This window comes from Lemur catta, chromosome X (genome assembly GCF_020740605.2).
Source record: "Lemur catta isolate mLemCat1 chromosome X, mLemCat1.pri, whole genome shotgun sequence".
Classification (NCBI taxonomy): Eukaryota; Metazoa; Chordata; class Mammalia; order Primates; family Lemuridae; genus Lemur; species Lemur catta.
Window position 1 is genome coordinate 64,296,262 of NC_059155.1, and position 21,510 is coordinate 64,317,771.

Sequence of the window (21,510 nt, forward strand, 5' to 3'; positions counted from 1 at the left end):
ATGGGATTAGCACCTTTATAAAAGAGACCCCAGAGAGTTCTCTCATCCTCTTCCCACCATGTGAGGATAAAAGGAGAAGTCAGCAGTCTACAACATGGTAAGAACCCTCATCAGAACCCAGCCATGCTGGGACCCTGGTCTCAGACTTCCAGCCTCCAAGACTGTGAGAAAAAAATTTGATTGTTTGTGAGCCACCCAGTCTATGGTACTTTGTTAGAGCAGGCCAAATGGACTAAGACAGGGATGAGCTCTAACCTCCCCTACCATTCTTTTTAGGGTGGCCCCTCATAGAACTATCTTGCTTTTAGATATTTGTCACTATGCTTCAACAAGCACAAGCATAAATATCTTCCTAAAAACTCATCATGGTCCCAAAACAGGGTTCAATGTGACAAAACTAAATTGTCCTTGGCAAACCTGTGCTGATTTCCACTTTGTCCAATTCAATAACACCATGACACACCATTTTGGCCAGTTCTTTAGAAACACATATTTAAAGATAACTCATCCTGCAAGATTAACTAAGAGGCTGTACTTCAGGAAGGGTAGTGATTGGAGGTTTTTCTTCTTCTCATTCTGAAGGGACTTTATTTTCTGATGCTTGGATAATTTCCAATTATTCTCAGGTAAATTTCATAAGATGCCTCAAGATTCATACCTATACTGGGTAGAGGATGCTATGGACAGATGCAGATGAACCATGAGGGTGGTAGAGGTAGTAAGGGGTGCCAAAGTTAGTTCATTTGGGAGAATTGCGTAAAGGCTACCAACAGCCAGGCATTCTGATTTTATGTTTTCTGAGTAGGAAAAGCTTCATAAAACTGCTTCCTCTTTAATTTCTACCAAAGATTTTTTTTAAAAAATTCTCAAAAAACCCAGCATAGAAGGTAATGTCTTTTGCATTATAGATCTATTTCTCTACCATATATTTATCATGCACTCATTATGTGAAATGAAGCATTTTTATTCATTCATTTAAAGATTTACAGCAATGGCATTTAACAAATACTCCAAAACTTCTAATTTAGCTGTATACTTTTAAAAAATGATCAAGAAGTAAAAGACACTTCAAAAACTATCCTTCTCAGCCTTTCAATGGCATCTAAACCTTAGAAGTCAAATATTATAGTCAATATTTGTACAAGTAATTATAAAAAAGACTAATATAACCACAGCATAATATAATCATGTAGCCACAGATTTATGTTAAATCTAAACAGCAGCTTAATATCAGAACTACTAGTCACAGTGGCAAAAGTTCTTAGATATTAAAAAGAAAGTGTATTAGGCCAGCTGCTAAGATGGCCCACAATGATCCCCACCTCCTGATATTCACAATCTATGATGAAGATGGCAGGCTGTCCCTGATGGCAGTCCAGGGAAAACGGTCAATGACCAACTGAGGTGATAGCAGCCCACCATCTTGGCCTTCACCCGCTTTCCCTGGACTGAGGTGGTCACTCCCACGGAGCTGGCAGGACCTGTGGTTTACTTCTAACAAATAGAATATGGCCAAATGATGGGATATCACTTCCCTGATTAGATTACAAAAATTGTGATCTCATCTTGCTGGCAGCCTCTCTTTCTCTTGCTGGCTCTGATGAAGGAAGCTACCTTGTGAGAGAGGTCCACATGGCAGGGAACTGAGAACAGCCTTTGGCCGACAGCCCAGGAGGAACTGAATCCTGAAAACAACCACCTGGGCGGGAGCTTGGAAGTGGATCCCAACCCTAGAGATGCCTGTGGCCCTGGCTGACACCTACATTGCAGGCTCTGAGAGACCCTGAAGCAGAGGACCCAGTTATGCTCTGTCTGGACGCCAGACCCACGAAAACTGTGAGCTAGCAAATATGTATTGTCTTAAGCCACTAAGTTTTGGGGTAATGTGTTACATAGCAATAGCTAACTAAGACAGAAAGGTCATTGCTTTGCATTTTTATTATGGTGTGAAACCATGACTTAACATCAGTTAGTATTGCTTAATGGAATCAACATACAAGTTGTTATACCGTGAGTCATTTTCAGTTAAGACTACGTTTTTCAAACTTTGCCAAAACAAGCCTTCTGCTTTGGGGTTGTCAGGCCACTGGAGGATGGAGCTCTTACAGATCCGCTGCCGCAGCCTCAAATACTGAGAATGCTGCAAGACTGGCTCCAGTAGGATAAATACAATCACATCCATGTTCTCATCCATTAGCCTCTGCAAGGCCAAGTAGAAAGCTGTTTTAAAGTTCCAGCTTTTTGCATATTTTTTGGTTAAAACAAATATTGTTTTCTTGCTCTGGTTGATGCTCTGCATGAGGTTATCAATGATGGCCAATCCCGGGTCCCAATCTCTCTCCTCTAAACAAAGGAGAACATTTTTTTCTTGACTCTCTTCAAGGTGGTAGCGCAGCTCGTTTATCACCCAGTCAGTAACAGAGGCATCTTTGGTGTCATAAGAAATGTAAGCATCATAGAAAGTTTGGGATGTGGAAAGAGACCTATAGCCTTTTACCTTAGCTAGACACACGTGATAGATAAACCAAACATCCCAGCAAAACAAGTGGTGAGCCAGGGCGGTCAACATAACCATGGTGGTGATAAAGAATGAGAAGAAAAATAAGACCACCGCGATGGTATCTGAAACACAAGTTGTTAGCTCCAGACTCACGATGCTCTTCCCTCTCTGATCCCCGGGACTGGCACAAATGACATCTGTCAATTTAGGAATTGTTATATTCAGATTTTCATCCATCCACCTTCGGAAATCTCCAATGTCACAGGTGCAGTTAAAAGTGTTTCCATGTAGTTCCAAAAGAGATAAATTGGTGTTCTTCGTCTGAAGTGTGGATTTGTTGATCATCTTTAGCAAGTTGAAACTTAAGTCGAGGTGCACCACACTGCGGATTTCGGAAAAGAAGCCAGAGGGCAGGTTGGAAATCCTGTTGCGACTCAGCCGCAGTGTCCGGAGGGAGGATGGAAATGCAAACAGGCTATCAGTTAGAAAGAATAGCTTGTTTCCACGTAAGTCAAGCAAGCTGAGCCGTTGAAACTGCTGGAGTAATGTCCAGTTAAAGAAATTTAACCTATTATCACGTATACGTAGTTCGGTGAGACCGTGGGGCAAATTACAGAACACATCATTTGGGATAGATGTCAGTCTATTAAAGGATAAATCGAGCCGTGTCAGATTGGTGAGACCTTTAAAAATGGAGATGTACCTGTTATCTTCATTCCACAAAATGTCCAGGCGATTCCCACTGAAAACTAATTCTTCCAGGGACTTGCTTTCCAGATTATACTTTTCTGTTAAAGTATAAATGCCATTGTGGCTCAAGTTTAAAACTTTTAGCTGCGTTAAATTTTCAATAAATTGTAGACGATGTGTTACTCCTGCTATTTTGAAATAGTGTGAATTATAGCTGAGATCTAGAACTTCTAAGTTGGCTAAGTCACTGAGAGCATGAACATTATCAAAGTCTAGTCCATTGTTTGTCAAATCCAAATATTTGATTTGACGCACGGCTGAAAATTCGGTTCCATTTAACACCTGAGCATTGCCGTTTGAAGACAGATTTAAGCAGGCAATGTCATGAAAACCTTCAAATTGCTTTCTCCCAATAAAGAAAATATTGTTCAAGCTTAAATCTAAGGCTTTGCCATAGTCTGTACATTGGGGCTTTATTAAAGGACTGGTCCTATGATAAAAATTCGAATGTGGGTCAAACTCAGTATGAATTGAGCGTCGTTTAAGGATATGACTTTGGAAAGAGGACTTGTCTGCATAATTCTGCCTAATATCACTTACAAAGGGTAAGATTCTGTTTTCTGACAAGTAAATAATTTTCAGTTTGGAGAAATTTTGGAAAAGAGTAAAATCAATTTGCTTAATAAAGTTAACACCCAAGTTAATAGTCGTTAAGTTTGGAAGCCCCATCAGTGGCTGGAAATCTTCTTTCCTAAGTTCCTGGAACACATAACCTCTTAAATGTAATGCCTGGAGAGACAAAAGTTTAGAGAAGTTGTTGGAAATATTAATATATTGTGGATATTCTGTTGTTACATAGTTATAAGATAAATCAAGTATTTCTAAGTGGGGCAGCTTGGTTAAAAATTCCCCAGAGGCTATTTCTTTCACTAAATAGTTGAATTCAAGGTGCAGCACCTTCAGACAGGGCATATTTTCAAACCAGGTTGCAGGAACCTCCCGGAGTGAAGTGCTAGAGAGGTTTAGGTATTGAAGTTTAGTCAGGTTTTGAAAAGCAAGAGGGTGTATCTGAATTGAAGCATCTTTGTCACAAGGCGTGCATGGAAACGGTGCGTTGAAACACCTTGGACAGTTCCCGCTTATATCTAGTGCTATTAAATTTGTCAATCCCTTGAAGTCTTCTTGACTGATCTTTTCGATCTTGGCATTACTCAGATAAAGTTCCAGTAGGGAGTTTGGCAGTTTTGGTGGCACGTGGAAAAGAGGATTGAAAGACAGTGACAGCACCTTCAAATTCGTCAGGTTTTCAAATGCTCCATTTTCTATGTCAAGTGTTTTATTACAAACTTTGTTAAAATAGCAGTTCCAGCCCAAATAGAGTCTTTCCAAGTTCATAAGTCCTGAAGTATCATTTTTAGTTACCCCATTTATATTGTTTTGAATTAGACTAAGTTCTCTCAAAGACCCTGGCAAAGCAGAGGGTATTTTGGGTAACTGAGTATCTTCAAGCAGTAATACCTTTAGGTTTTTCAGGTTGAGGAATGCCCCATCTGTAATAGTCATGCCACTTTTATTCATATCAGGATTTTCATACTGGTACTGTACACTGGGGTTGTAGTTTAGATTTATTTTAGTGAGATTGTGTAGCCCTTGAAATGATTCATTCGTTACATATTTGATGAAATTATCAGACAGGTCCAGTTCTGTCACATATTTGTCCACTGTCTGGGGAACTTCTTGCAGTCGACGATGGCTGCAATCTGCAATAACACAGTCATTTTGCTTTTTCTCATCACAAGGATAGCTTCTAGAATAACTTGCTTCAGGGAAGAACTCACAGGAACCAGAGATTATCAGGAAAAGGCAGGTCAGAATTGAAGTCTGGAGGGACATGTTTTCCTAAGGAAAATCAAAAGTGGAAGCACAATATTAGAGTAGCAGTATTATTTGCTGGGTGTTTCATAATGAAATTAACAGTGCTGTACCATACTTGTATGGGTTTTGAAGTGTGAGTTCTCTTAACAATCAAATAAGTTGCATCAAATTAGGTTCAGAATGATTTCACATTTTTACTGTGCTTAGCTTAGTGGTGCCAAAAGAAGTTGAAGATGAAGCTACCTGTGATTATGATGATGAGAAGACTTGGGAAACTTTTGCAGAGGCCATTAATCAAGATGCCCCACTACCATAAGAGTCTGAGCTGGACCGTGGCTGTGGTTCATACTAAGTCTATAGCATGGCAAGCTATATAGTTATAGCATCAACCTATGGGTATAACTCTTGAAGAAACTGTGGCCAGCCCCCAAGGAGTCCAGATCCAACTTCTAATATGGTGTCATCCAAGATCTTCAAGGTAGAGTCATCTCCACCATATCTATGCAACCATATCTCTCACTGGTATTTCCCACAATTTTTCTATACCTCTGTGGCAATATGTATCACGTTTTCTTATCTCCTTACATGACTGGAAAGTGGGCACCTAAAGCTGATAATAATAACAAAGAAACTGTCAGGTTTTGTGCTAAGTGCTTCGTAAACATTTCCTGACCCACACTAATGCTCCCAGGAACACAGTGCAGTAGGTTTTATTATTATCCATATTTTGCAGATGAAAAAATAAACCCAGAGACTTAAGTAACTTTCGGAAGGATGGCACATTGTAGTGCTGGGACTTGAGCCAATTTGATTCCAAAATCATATTTTTAACCACTATCATGCTACACAATCTCCTTTTGAAATCCTTGTGCCAGAACAGTGCCTGAAATGTAGACAGCATTCAAAAAATTGTTTGTGGAATGGCTTCTACTCATATGTCCCTTATCATGCAAACGTTGGCATTTATAGCTATTCATTTGCTAATTTTAAAACTTCCATAACAAAAACATGGTACTTTAGGAGAGTGCCTCACTTTCTGTGACTGTTTCTTAATAAATAGAGGGCTGAATGTATTACTTTTGGTAACCAGGCAATGCAATAAACACATTAATGTGATTGGTTTGATCAAAAGTTCTGATAAAGAGAACTCTCAGAATCTTATTTCACCGGATACAGAGACCAACCTCTACTAAACTAGATTTTTCACTAAAGCCCAACTCATGTCTTTATTGCGAGTTAAGCCAGGTAAGTTACCCTTCTTTTGAAATTCTAAAATTTAGGGCTGGCGAACTACCATCCTTATATATCACACCTTTACTATGTTATAAAAGATCTTTATGTGGATGTTGATTATTCTGAGGACCAACAATTATTGCACATTTGTAACAGCCAAGGAAAAGACAGCTCCTCATGAGATGAAAACTAAAGTAGAGCAGAACTCCCAAGCATTTTCAATTGCTTGCAGTTATTTTCAAACACAGCACTAGCAAGACGTTGCTGCTTAATGTTTAACTTGTACTAAAAGAAGACCCTGCTTTACCTGGTGTCGTAGGCAGAGTTTTAAGATGGGCCCCATGAATTTTGTCTCCCTGCATTACTCCTGTGATTACACTGTATTATATGGCACATGGAAGATTGCCTAGATGGGCCTAATGCAGTCATATGGGTCTTTAAAAACAGAAAGTTTTTTCTGGCTAGTGGCAGAAGGAAAAGTCAGATACATAGGGAGCATGAGAAGAATTGGATGCACTATTGCTGGCTTGAAGATGGAGGGGCCCCATGGCAAGGAATGCAGGCAGCTAGCAAGGAAATGGGGGGGGGTGCGGGGGGGTGTGTGTCAGTCCTTGCAACAACTGCAAGGAACTGAAATCACCGGAAAATCTGAATGAAATTAGAAATGGATTTTTACCCAGAGACTAGCTTGGCTGACACACGGATTTTAGCTTTATAAGACTTGGAGTAGAGGACTCAGGCACACCTGCCTTGATTCTAACCTGCAGAAATTTAAGCTAGTAAGTGGGTGTTGTTTGAAGCCTGTAATTTGGGGCCATTTGTTGTGCAGCAAAAGAAAACTAATACGTCTAGAAAATATGGGCTATAAGATGATTCATGGCTTGAAAACATGCAGCTCCTGCAGAGGCAGCCATGGGTCTCCAAGGTCAACATCTGCACTGGAAGACACAGGCACGCCAAGGGGACAATGAAGCTCAGGCATGTGAGGAACTTTGGAGGGGGGGGGATGCCCCAGGCAATGTTATATTTGCTTGGGCACCTAAGCAGATCTAAGCCTTTGTAATTTCCAAGTCTGAACATTGCTAGATTTGAAAGTCACTTCCCAACTCTTACCTGCCTTGATTAGCTAGTGGGTGGCCTGGGGAGTCTTTTTGGTCACACTCACAATTTGTGGATTGGCTCACAGACTAGTGGGTAAAACAGACATGACTTAAACACAGCAACATTATGAGATGTCACAATGCAGTACATGATACTGTAAGAGCCTAAAAAGAGAGGGATTTGATCTATTCATGGAGGCCAGGGAACAATTCCCTGAAGACATGAAACCTGAGCTGTGATTCAAGGTTGAATAGGCATGTATAAGGCACAACTAAGACGTCGAAGGAATATTCCAGGCAAGAGGAGCAGCATGTGCAAAGGCCCTGAGTCTATTCCTGTGAGTTTCCCAGGCTGTGCCTTCGAAGAAGCTTTGGGATAGGAATCCAGAGAGATTGGTGTGGGCCTGAGAAAGGCACATCAGGTTTCAAGTTCTCAAAGCTGGTTGAAGCCTGCACAGAACTGCCTTCAACTGTAGAGCCCAGAGTAAGAGATAGGGCCAGGAGGATCGGGATGGCACATAAGAGGTGACTGATGGACATGTTGCCAAAGTTCTTTGTATCTCCATGTCACCACATTCAGTGGACATTTTTCAGTCCTCGTCTTATTGAGCACATAAATGGAAAGGACTAAAGGAAAGGCAAGGACTTGAGAAAAGAACAGAGTGGGTTTAAAAAATCATTTATTTAAATTGACAACTAAAAAGTGTATGTAGTTATGGTGCATGGCATTATGTTTTGTAATATGTACACACTGTGGAATGGCTCAATCAAGCTAATTAACATAAGTATCACCTCACATACTTATCATTTTTTTATGGTGAGAACACTTAACATTGACTCTCTTGGCCATTTTCAAGTGTACAATTACTTGTTATTAACTATAGTCACCATGATGTTCAATGGATCTCTTGAACTCATTCCTCCTGTCTCACTGAAATTTTGTGTCCTTTGGCCAACATCTCCCCAATCTCCCTCCCACCCAAGAGTAGATGTAGATTTTGATTTTTATTTGAGGACTAATGTGAGCCTTTGAAGGCTTTAAGCAGGATGGCACCATGCTTTGATTGATTCTGCAGTGGTCACTGGCAAGAGGGCACAGAACTCTTGAGGTGATAGGAACTTGAACTAGATTGATGGCAATGGAGAAAGAGAGAAATGGGTTCAAGAGGTTCTTAGGAGGTGCATTTGAGAGACATAGGTAGGGGTGTGTAAATGGATTGGGGTTTGTGAGGGAGAGGAATACATTCAGAGCAACTTCCAGGTTCCTGATCTTAGCATCTGGATGGATGGGTGACAGTCTTCTGAGAAAGAAGATTGTCTGGGAAGGGAAGATATTAGTGATTAAATTTGACGTGTTAATTTTGAGTTGAGTCTGTGATATTCAAGTGGAGATGTCCAGCAGGCAGTTGCGTATATGGGCCTGAAGCTCAGAGGAGAGTTCTGATAGAAGAATGAATTTGGGAGTCATGGTAATTAAAACCATGGGTATGAATGAGATCATTCAGGGCAGTGTAAGGCATAAAGGATCTTCCATACTTTAGTTCTATTAACAACAATTTTCTCACCTTTTTTCCTAGTAATTTTATGATTTTACTTTCTTACACTGAAATATCTTATCCCACTAGAATTGTTTTGGCATAAAATGTGAGATGTAGATCAAGAATATTTTTTTTCTAGATGGAGATTTAGTTGCCCCAACATCATGTATTGAATAATCTTTTGCTCACTGATTTCATATGCTCCCCATATCATATACTAACTTTTCTGTGTATTTGGATCTATTTCTAAACTCTTTGCTCTGTTTCATCAACCTGTTATTGTTTAATACATACTTAATATAAATATGTAATATGTATATTAAATATTATGCATTTAACATGTAAAGACTTTGTATGGATTAATGAGAAGACAAACAACCCAATAGGAAAATGGACAAAAATATATTAACAGACAGTTCACATAAAAAGGAAACATAAATAGCTCTTAAACATAGGAAAAGATACTCAACCTCACTCAAAAAAATTATACTGTGATACTATTTTTCACTGATTCTATTGTATAGGTGAGCATGTGAGGAAATGGGTACTCTCATATTTTGCTGATAGGAGTCTAAATTAGTACCACCTCTAAGATAGAGAGCAACATGTAATGTCTATCAAAATTGGAAATATATACTTGAGGTCAGCACTTTCAATTCTAGAAGTAGATCGTAAAGACATACTCTCACATATGTAAATGACTATACACAACGATGTTCAATGCAGGGTTGTCAGCAATAGCAAAAGATAAGAAACAATCTAAGTGCTTTAGAGCAGTAATCTGGTTAAATAAATTATGTTATATTCACACAGTGAAATACCATGTAATAATTAAAAGGATAAGACAATTCTACGTTCATTCATTAAATATTTATTGAGCAGATATTTTATTTCAGGAACTGTTTTCAAGTTGCAGACACAACAATGAACAAAACAGATTAAAATACATGCCCCTTTGGAACCTATGTTGAAAGATAGAATGTTAGATAGTGGAAAGTACTATAGAGAGAAACAGAGACCAGAAGCAGGATGGTATGTAGAATGTCCCTCAGCTCGGACTTGTCTGATGTTTTTGTCATGATTAGACTGGCCTTATGGCTTTGGGGGAGGAAGACCACAGAGGGGAAGTGCCATTCATATCAAGGGTACATGCTATCAACATGACTTTCACTGTTGATGTAGACCTTGATCATCTGGCTGAGGTAGTGTTTGTCAGACCTCTATGACAATTTTTAACTATAGATTAATAAAAATTAATTTTTAAAAAGGTCTATGTGGAGGAATATGTCAGGGTGAGGCCAGATTCCATTCCCGTCCCTTTGAGTGCTAAACAGAGCACTGTTGGTAGGTGAGACATCTTTAGGTGGATACCTGAGTGGGTCCAGGGGGTAGGGGCCATCCTATGTGGCCTCACTAGCCTCAGGTTAAGGCCTCAACATCTAATCTCAAATGCAACTCTCTAGCTCATGCAAAGCAGAGCAATTGAGCAGAAAAGCCTCCAGGGGCCGCTAGAGACCAGAAGAGGGGCCTTTTGCGCTTCACCCTGTTCTTTCAGGATGAAAATGGCCTCCTGGAGAGTCTAAGGCAACTTAAAATAAACTATGGGCCATGGAAAATTACTGAACATGTGTTGACAAATTCCAAATCACCTGAATTTGTTGTAGGAGGGGGAGGAATGATGAGTAGGTGGCTAGCAAAGAAGTTGACAAGAAAATCCAGATTGTTCAACCTTCCGTATTCCATGCAGGACCTCAGAGAGTTTGAATGGACTGCTAATGCTACTGTCCCAGGGTGCTCCACTAAAGCCCAGCAGAGGGAACCCCAGCTCCCACCATCCAACTGGATCTTAGAAGAGAGGGCGGAGCCCAAAGGCCCAGCAAGAGCTGCATCTCCTCAGCCAAGTTCTTCCTTTCAGCCACATCCATGCCTCTGACTACCAAAAGGTGTGTCTCCAAAAGGCTATCAAAGAGAATCTGATCCCAGATGAAGTGAGAAGGCTACCAAGGAGAAGTCACCCTCACTATGGCAGAACCAATGACTAAAAGCCATCCAGGTCAGCTGCCGTGGCTCATACCTGTAATCCCAGCACTTTGGGAGGCCAAGGCAGGAGGATTGCTGAGGCCAGGAGTTTGAGACCAGCCTGGGAAACATAGTGAGACCCCACCTTTGCAAAAAACAGAAAAATTAGCAGGGTGTGGTGGTGCATGCCTGTAGTCCCTGCTACTCGGGAGGCTGAGGCAGGAGGATTGCTTGAGGCCACGAGTTCAAACCCACAGTGAGCTATGATCATGCCACTGCACTTCAGCCTGGGGTGACAGAGCAAGATCCTGTATCTTTAAAAAAAAGAGAGAAATATGCAAATAAAATAGAGAAATGGCAACTCTGCAAATAACTTGGGGAAATGGCAACTCTGCAAATAAAATAGAGAAAAAAAGTGCAACTATGCAAATAAAATAGAGAATGAGAGAGAGAGAAAGAGAGAGAGAGAGAGAGAGAGAGAGGCTTCTGTTGGTTGAACCTGACAGTTGAATGGCTCCCATTACAGTGATAGCAAAGGAATAGAACCCTACCAGGTCAAAGAAGTCATAAGAGGAGACAAGAGCAGATGAGAGATGTCTACAAAGTCTAGGAGGATGGAAAGCAGGTGGATGAGTGGTCGTTGGCCGAGCAGGGCAGAGCAGGCTGACGCCTAAAGTCAACCAGAGGAAAGTCCATTTGCACCACAGAGCCCGGGAAGGGCGCAGGAACTAGAGGCCGCAGGCACCTTGAAAGGTGGCATGCCAGGTGCCCTGGACAGTAGATTGATTGAGCATCTGCATGAGAAGTTAGACCCCTCCTGACGCTCTCCCTCCTGAGATTTATTATCTTGAAAGGTGGAATCTAAGAGCCTTGGGCACGAGCGGAGGCAGAGCAGACTGCCCTACAGAAAACATGGGGGACAGTCTTGGCTGGACACAATGGCTCACATCTGTAATCCCAGCACTTTGGGAGGCTGAGGCGGGAGGATCACTTGAACCCAGGAGTTCAAGGCTGCAGTGAGCTGTGATCATGGCACTGCACTCCAAGCCTGGGTGACAGAGCAAGACTCTGTCTCAAAAAAAAAAAAAAGTCTGTATGTAGAGTACAGGACCCCACCCTCTTCCCTGTCTCGGCTCTGGGAACTCTGACAGCCACCTGGCTTATAAACACCCCACTCCAGCACCCCCGGCGGGACACTGGAGGGTCTGGCTCTGGGAATACAGACCACATGGCAGGAGGGTAGGGCCCGGGTGACTCTAGGGAGGCACACGTCGCTTGCACAAGATTGAAGGGGACACAGAAAAACTTAGTCATCGAGATGAAGACTATTCTAAAAAATTAAAAGCCACAATGAACAAAAGATCAGCATTTCAAATAAAGATGGGATCCAGCCCTGCACTTGCAAGACACTGCTTCACTTGCCTCTCTCCGGTCCCAGTTCTGGGTCAAATAAAACTTTATTTGCTAGAACAGGCAACCAGCCTGCAGGGTATAGTTTGCCAACTTGATTTTTTAAAATATGACTTTAAAATATTATTTATCTTGATTACTGAGCTTTTGGATGCCCCTTGCCCTCTCTTAAATTTTGCACCCAGATGGAGTGCCTCACTCCCCTTCCCTAGTCTTGGCGCTGCACAGTGGAAGAGGTCTCCAGATTACAGTGGGTGCAGCCCCTCAGCCCAGGGTGAGGCCCATCAGTTGGGAAGCCCTGCCCTTGCAATTGGAGCCTCTGAGCAGCTCTTTGGTGGCTCGCTCTTTTTTTTTTTTTTTGAGACAAAGTCTCACTCTGTTGCCTGGGCTAGAGTGCTGTGGCGTCAGCCTAGCTCACAGCAACCTCAAACTCCTGGGCTCAAGCAATCCTCCTGCCTCAGTCTCCCGAGTAGCTGGGACTACAGGCATGCGCCACTATGCCCGGCTAATTTTTTTCTATATATATTTTAGTTGTCCATATAATTTCTTCCTATGTTTAGTAGAGACAGGGTCTCGCTCTTGCTCAGGCTGGTCTCGAACTCCTAAGCTCAAATGATCCACCCGCCTCAGCCTCCCAGAGTGCTAGGATTACAGGCGTGAACCACTGCGTCCGGCAAGCTCACTCTTGATATGAAATAGCCAGCACCAGTCACCCGAGGAATTCATCTAACATGCAAAATAGAGAGGGGAACAAGCAAATAATAATAAATAAATAAATAAATAAATAAATAAATAAATAAATAAATAAATCAGAGGAGCAGCAACTAGCAGAATCAGGCCTTTTGGCTCCAGGACCATGGCTAATGGTTTATTTTCCTAATGCCAGTCCTGTCGTGTACAGATTCTCAATCCCCTCTGCAACTTTGAAATCCCAAAAGGGCTGAGCAGCAAAAGGTTTTGTGTCTGTGTTTTTACTTTTCTGCAGCAAAACCTGATCTAAACTGGCCTATAGCTACGGTAACCTTTATTTATCTACTTAGCATGAACATTCTTGTTTCACTGCAGAAATATCCATGTGAGTGATAACTAACGAGTATTGCTCAGAATCGTGGGGAGTGTTTTGTAATATACCGTATATGTACCTTGCTAAAATATGAACTCTGAACTTCGACACAATTCTGGCCCATGGGTTTCAGATAAGGGATCGTGGATCCATACTTAAATCTCCTTCGCTGGGGACATATTAGCAATTCCTGAATTTGCTGTGGTAAATTCACTAAATCACAAAATAGAATGTGATTGTCAATAGGACCAAATTATGGCTTTCATGGGCCCCTTCCCCCATAACAAAGGCGTAAAAATTACATTGTACAACTACACTGGTATAAATAAAGATGAATATAATCCAGGCTGGGTTATAGTCTTTTTTTTTTTTTCCTGATTTTAAAGAAATTAAAACCTTTGTTTAAAGTATCATGGTCCTTAGGCCCTGTGCCTTCTTGCCTAAAGAGAAGTCCACCCTGGTTGCCAATATGGTCCGATGGAGCTCAGGTCAGGCCCCAGGACTAGTTAAGATAAGGAGGAGACACTCGCTAGAAGGAAGGTAAGTATTAGATTGGGAGCTGAGGAAGTGAAGGACCAGGATGGAGTGGAAGTTGCAGAATAGACGATTTAAAAAGGAGAGGTTGCAGGTTGAATTGTGTCCCCTCCTCCGGAAAAAAAAGGTTAACTGAAGCCCTAACCCCTGGCACTTGTGAATATGACCTTATTTTGGACTTTGCAGATGCAATCAAGTTAAAATGAGGTCATGCTGAAATTAAGGTGGGTCCTAATCCAATGACTGGTCTCCTTATAAGAAGAGGGGCATTTGGACCTAGGCACACAAGAAAGAAGGCCACATGAGGACAGAGGCAGAGATTAGGGACATGCAGCGGTAAGCTAAGGAACATCAAGAATCGCTGGCCACCACCAGGAGCCAGGAGAGGGGCATGAAGCAGATTTTTCCTCTGACCCCCCAGAAGGAACCAACCCTGTCGACAACACCTTTATTTCCAACCTCTGATTTCCAGAACTGTGAGAGAATCAATTTCTGCTGTTTTGATCCACCAAGTTCATGGTACTTTGTTACAGCAGCCCTAGCAAACAAATAGAGGAATTGCAGAGGGCAGGCAAAGGAGAGCCGTTCGGTGGAACCCACCGCAGGGCAAGTTCAAACTGCCCGGAAAAGCCCTGTGCCCGGCAGGCCCGTGAGCTCCCAGCAAGGAGCACCCTGATGAGGATGGCTGGGTCTCAGTGCTCCGGCTCTTTCCCTGCGGCTGCCTTGGAGCACCTAGAGAAACACAGAACCCATTGCTTTAAATAAAGTGTATGAATCATGACAAAAAAGAAATCTGCCTAACTTCTCTCCCTGCCAAATACGGCCGTTGCTACTGAGGACGCCGGCGTTTCTATTTTTTGTGCTTAATCCATTCTTTGGTTGAGTCCATGGTACTGGACCCTCCAATTTTCTCCTTCAGGTTCTGAGGAACCAAATGGCACAACAAAAATGACCTCTCTCAGTCTTCACCCAAATCTTCCTTCTGAAATTGGACCCTGATGGACACCGAACACACATTTTAAAATAAGTCCAGTGCACTTTAAAGAACAGTTTAAGGCCGGGCGCGGTGGCTCACGCCTGTAATCCTGGCACTCTGGGAGGCCGAGGCAGGAGGATCGCTCGAGGTCAGCAGTTTGAGACCAGCCTGAGCAAGAGCGAGACCCCGTCTCTACTAAAAATAGAAAGAAATTATCTGGCCAACTAAAATATATATATAAAAAAAAATTAGCCGGGCATGGTGGCGCATGCCTATAGTCCCAGCTACTCAGGAGGCTGAGGCAGGAGGATCGCTTGAGCCCAGGAGTTTGAGGTTGCTGTGAGCTAGGCTGACGCCACAGCACTCACTCTAGCCAGGGCAACAAAGTGACACTCTGTCTCAAAAAAAAAAAAGAAAGAAAGAAAGAACAGCTTAGAAAGTCTGCGCTTGCTGGAGACTCCCTCTCCGAGAGTCGGTCAGCTAAGAGCACCTCCAGAACCCGCCCGTGGGGGAGGGCTGCAGGCAAAGCAGAGACCAGATGCGTGGGTACAAAGGCAGTGACGCCACCAGGTGAGAATAAAAGCAAGCACGCACAGTGTGTAGTGAAGGTGGTCTGGGGGAGGCCTAAAGCTGCTTTTCTGGAATAAATAGCTTGTCATATTTTCAGACCACTTTCCTAGGCTGCAGACAGCTATTTTGCAGAGATGACTCCTTCCTTCTCCCTCTTCAAAGCCTTCCTCCAAGATCTCCTGAGATGCGTCCTGCTGATGCTCCTAACGCTAAGTGTCGAGAGGACCTATTGATTATAAAATGCAATTAATCCCCCCAGTTAAATTATTTAGCTGTTTCTGCACGACATGGGATTCGACCAGAACTGAAATTTGCCCAACTGGAAATATTTCTAATTTTTAATGGATTCTGATTCATTTGTAGTTGACAATATTTACCACTGATTCATGATGAAAAGAAATTAATTAAGAAATGGTTATGCAGATGAGATTGGTTACTTCAGATGAAATTTACAATTAATAACAGATACCTAATTTTGCCCACTCCAAATTTGATGGATTCACTAACAGCTTTGGAAGACAGAAGAGAACACAACCACATTGAATGCATCTATCAGTGAAGAGATGGGTCCTGATTTCATATGCACAACAATATGAAAAGTTATGCTATTTGGATCCCAGGAAATATGGTAGGGAACATTCATTTAATCTTCATAAAAATCAATGAGGTGGGTGCTATCATAAGCTCCCACTTTATAGACATGAGACCTGACGCTCCGAGAGGTGAATCTCCCCAAGGTCACTCAGATGGTGGGTGGCAGAGCTGAAACTGAGCCTAGATCTACCCAAGCAGTCAACAAATTAGGTGGACTGGAGCCAAGGAGTTAGTTGGCCATGATCTGGTTTCAATTTTCAGCAGAGACCTCATAGCCATATTTGGAACCTCCAGGATACAAATGTTGGTGCATTTTCCACCTTGCCTTTCTGCCACTGATCAGGCTACCACAGAGAACCTCCCGATTTTCTGCCATTCCACAGAGCCACAGGGAATGCACTGATTTGAGACGTGTGCACCAACTAGCAGCTCTTTGCAACTGCCTGCAAAATCAACACAGCCTGCATTTGCGAACGCCGACCCAGAACCACAGGTTATGCATCTAAATTGACCATGTCTTTATAACCCCAAATAGTCATAAATTGGGGCTAATAGTTTAAAAATAACCAATCCCTCAATTTCACTTAATAACTCAGTTGAAGTCAAAAGACGTCCATTGGAATGATGCTCCCTTCAACGGACCCTGGAGGACACACTAAGATGCACTTACAAATGACATCCAATCGACTTTCAAAGACTAACCATGGGTAATGACATCCTTTACGACACACCCCGATACTCCCTAAGTCTGGAGTATCGGCTTTTCAGACAAAGTATACTTGTAACTTCTATTTTCCTTACTGAAATCAGACCAAGGTGGCTAATGAATAAGCTTCAGGGCTTCCCAGAGTCTTCCTACCCCCCCAAAAAGGAACCGTGCTCTTTAATGAAAGGACCAAAAAATACTGTTGATGCTCTAAGGCACTGTGCACTTTGGCTGCACATTGGAGATACCTGGGAATTTAAAAAGCTACAAACGCCCAGGCCCACCCCCAGAGATTCTGATTTCATTGGTCTGGGGTTCAGTGGGACTTTTTAAAGATGCCCCTGTGATTCTAATCTCGTAGCCAAAGCTAAGGCAAGAAGTCAGCTAGGTTCTTGCATTTTTCCAAGTTTAATCTGATTTTATTATTATTCTATTTTCCACTTTCTCATAATACACTTGTATTGGCTATCACATCAGTTTGCAAATATCAAGTAGAAATAATATAACTTCATCTACGATTCCATGTGTGTCATTGGACCAGTCGGCCCAATTCCATATGGGCCACTGCAGTCATTTTGTGAAGCATCATAAAATTTTAGTGCAGAATTAATTTACCTTCAAGATCCATAATGAACATTAAGTGGTGTAAAAAAATTAACTTCCAAAAACTTAAATATACATTAAATTATTGTCAAAAATGACTCCCAGGACTTTAATAAGCACTAAATGAAGGTGGGAAAAAATATACAGTAAATTTTGGATGAGGCTATCTTGAAATCAAACTTTTCAATTGGTCTTAAACCTCACCAAATTTTCTAGAAAATATATCATTTAAAAAGAATTGTAAAGTTTATTTGTTTTTCAATCTGGCAGTTCTTGACAACACCAAAAACAGGCCACCTGCTATGTCTAAACACCATAGAATAATAATTATAGAAATATTAATGTTACTTTAAAACTCTGAACAAGAAAAGTAGCAACTAATATTAAACTTTAAGCTTCTAGTGGTATGTTAAGCTCAAGTTTCACTGGCTCTAGCAACTGACCCATGTATGTGAGGGAAGAGAGTTTGTCCTTTCCTACAGAAATAACAAAGTAACAATATTTGCCTCCCACTTCGTCTCCAACCCTGTTGTTCTAAAAGAGAATATTGTCTCTGGAAGGGCCAGAAAGTAATATTCCAGTTCAGTTTCTAACTTGGAATTTTCTCGTTTACCTTTTCAAATTAATAAGATCATCAACACATTTGATTTTCAAAATTTACTTTCTCATTCCTTTATACTAATGCGCACACAAATTAAAGATCATACCAAGCCACTTTGCCTACATTTAGAGTTGTTTCAACACTTGATTTTTAGACTTTTTTGCTTTGTCCATTTATTACCATCTTTGTTTACACCATTTGCCACCAACCCAGATTTCTGGGCCAGAAATCACATATTTTGTCAGAAAGCTTTGCTAAAAGAAAAGAAGTAGCTTACCGCTTTTCTGTTGATGTCCTTTCTAATTTCTCATTCCATAGCATGCAGCAGCACAGAGTGGTACCCTCTGTGCAGGAGGTAGCAGAGAAGAGAAACTGGCTAACTTCCTGAAATGGGTCATTTACCATCAGCAGAACCTAGTACGTAGTTTGCAGAAGTTGACATGGAAAGAAGGGAACTTGTGATTTCTTAACTGTTACCAAATCATTTATTGACTGTGCATTAAAATTTCGGGAAAGTTATTTATAAAATGATTTAAATACAACCCAAGCCAGATATGTACAGTGTATTTTTGTGAGTTTGAGCTTATTTGTGTATGTGTGTGTCGGGGGGGGGGGGGGATGGAGAAAATAGGGACATTTTTCCTTTTACTGAGAAAACTTTAGTGTATCCTTTAAAAAAATAAACTTTACGACAAATTTGTACTCAATTTAAGATTTCCCAAACTCATCTTTTGCTGTATAATTCACAGACATAGGTGAATAACATGAGGTTGGCTTTATCTCTGTTCCACACATTTCTGAGCCAGCACACAGCACAGGGGGTTGTGAGTCTCCCATCAGTCTGTGGCTATAAAATGGATGTCTTTCTCCTGGGTGTCCCCGCACTTCACCGAGCACCTGGCATGCAGTATAATGAGCACAATAAATGTTCATTGAATGAATGAGTGAGTGAATAGATGATATTCATTCATGAAGCTGGAAAATTTAATTTTCCTGATTTGGTCTATGAAGTGAATTAGATTTCAAATTCTTAAAGTGAGGGCCTCAAAAAGTTTAACTAAGAGCAAAGGTCAGCAAACTGCAGCCTTTGAACCAAATCTGGCCACGAAGTGAAAAAGAACAGATGTGCAATGGATTTGATGATACGGAACGCTAGATCTAAACTCCAATTAAGCAAAACGTTATCACCTCCACAAATAATTCCATTTTTCTCATTATTAGACCCATATTACAAAACTGCCTGTAATTATAACATTTTGAATTTCTTCAATTAAATAATTGGAAATTTGTTTTTCTCTTACTATGTAAGTACCTACATAATACCCAAAATTGCCTCTTGGCCTGTAAAGCCTAAAATATTTACTATGTGGCCTTTTACAAAAAAAAGTTTGTGATCCCTGGCCAAAAGAATAAAGTTTTGAATGGAATATACCCCTTAGATGGGAGGAATCCACACTGGGGACAGGGTGGGCAGGGGCAGTCTATGTATACACTGTGGAACACCTCATTAGGAAGGACGGCCTTTCAGCAGTCACAGAATAGCTTGGGTGGCCATTATTGGATTGACCTCTAACGACCAGTCCTTAAGGCAATTCAAAACTTGATGTGAGGTTTGGGAAGTGATTCCTACAACATCAGGTAGTGCAGCCCAGGCCTTTGTGGACAAACTGAAAACCTTTGTGATTTTGAGCTCAAAGACCTCAGCTGGCTGCCTCCCAGTCTCTGGGTTTCCCTTGAAGAACTTGCTCAGAAATAAAGTAAAAAAAAAAAAAAATAAATAAGTAAAAATGACCTCCAGTGGTGGCCTGAACAAGGCTCCTTGGGACTGGAAAGTTTGTCAGACTTTCCAGAAAAACACTGCTAGGTCACAGCAGTATACACACACGTACTTTTAGTGTCTATGCCAGGCAAACTCATAAAAATGGGCTACTTATTCACATCAAATGAGCCTTCAGTTTTTCCCACACAATCAGTACCATGAAAGATGAAAATGCAAATGGAATTGACACCGGGGTAGGAAGGTCACTGTGAGCCAGAAGCTCCATCCCACGTGGAAAGTGGCCAGGTGATCTTGCCTTCTGCCCAAGCCCAGAAACGGGCCCTCAGGGGCCAGGTCTGTTCCTCTGCCCTGCCCTGCAAGGCTCAAAGCCCTGGGCATCTCCTAGACCAATCTTTCCTTGCCCTTCCCCTTGCTATTCATGCTGACACAGATCTTTGTTTCAAAATGGAGGTCTGTCATTAACAGCTCCCGCCAGGCAAGCCTGCCAGGGAACGTGCACATCCCAGACACAAAAATCAGCAGCAGGTGAGCTTCTCTGAGCCTCAGTTTTCTCATCTTTCAAATACGGATAAGAATAATAGTATATTTTTCATATAGTGGCTTTGGGGATTAAATGTGGTCACACTTGTGGAACTCCTAGAAAAGTACCTGGCACAAAGTCAGCATTCAACTAGCAGAGCTAGTATTATCATTACTACCCTTCTTGTGACTTCACTCATCCCTGGCCTATTGCCCACAGCAGGCCTGGAAAACCACTTTCAGGGGCCTTACCCAGCCCTGGCCACAGCCCTTTCCTCTCAAGTCAATGACCACCAGAGAATACATAAGGCAGCAATGGCTTCCTCATGTCAGAGCTGCCACAGGGTGCCACATATGGAAATAATGTGGAACCCTGGAGAATGCCGAAGGGCTGGGAAAACACCAAGTACCTGGAATCAATTGTTTTTCATGAAAAAAAAGTGAAATCAGTGCTAAATGCAGAAAAGACTAAAGTGGAAGGACTCATATAAAAGAAACTTTTTAAAAATTTTTGTTTTTGATTATTGTAGGTACATAGTATAAACACATAGTAGTTGTATGTATTTATGGGGTACATGTAATTTTTGATACAGGCATACAATGTGTGATGATTAAATCAGAGTAACTAGGGTATCCATCACCTCAACCATCATTTATCATTTCTTTTTTAAACCACACCAACAATCTGCACAAAATCATTTTTTGTGTGTAGGAATATTCCAATTCCACTCTTAGTTATTATAAAACATACAGTAAATTATTGTTAACTGTAGTCACTCTCTCTATAAGGAGCTAAACAACTCAACAGGAAAAAAATCAAATAATCTGATTTAAAAATGGCAAAAGATCTGAATATCTGTTTCTCAAAAGAAGACATACAAATGGCCAGCAGGTATATGAGAGAATGCTCTACATCACTAATTATCAGAGAAATACAAATGAAAACCACAATGAGATATCATCTCACCCCCGTTAAAATGGCTTCTATCCAAAAGACAGGCAATAACATATGCTGGAGACGATGTGGAGAAATGGGAACTCTCTTATGCTGTTGGTGGGAATGTAAATTAGTGCAACAACAATGGAGAACAGTATGGAGGTCTCTCGAAAAACTAAAAATAGAACTCCCATATGATCCAGCAATCCCACTACTGGATATCTACCCAAAAGAAAGGAAATCAATATGTGGAAGAGATATC

General features: G+C 41.4%; 1 protein-coding gene across 1 annotated transcript; it reads right to left on the reverse strand.

Annotated features, from left to right (window-relative positions):
- Positions 1-950: 950 nt before the first annotated feature.
- On the reverse strand, positions 951-18,386 carry TLR8 (toll like receptor 8). The gene is made up of 2 exons (XM_045537565.1): positions 18,290-18,386; positions 951-5,089 (listed from the first exon to the last, which is right to left on the reverse strand). The coding sequence occupies exon 2, from the start codon at positions 5,081-5,083 to the stop codon at positions 1,970-1,972; it is 3,114 nt and encodes a 1,037-aa protein (XP_045393521.1). The 5' UTR covers positions 5,084-5,089; positions 18,290-18,386; the 3' UTR covers positions 951-1,969.
- Positions 18,387-21,510: the final 3,124 nt, after the last annotated feature.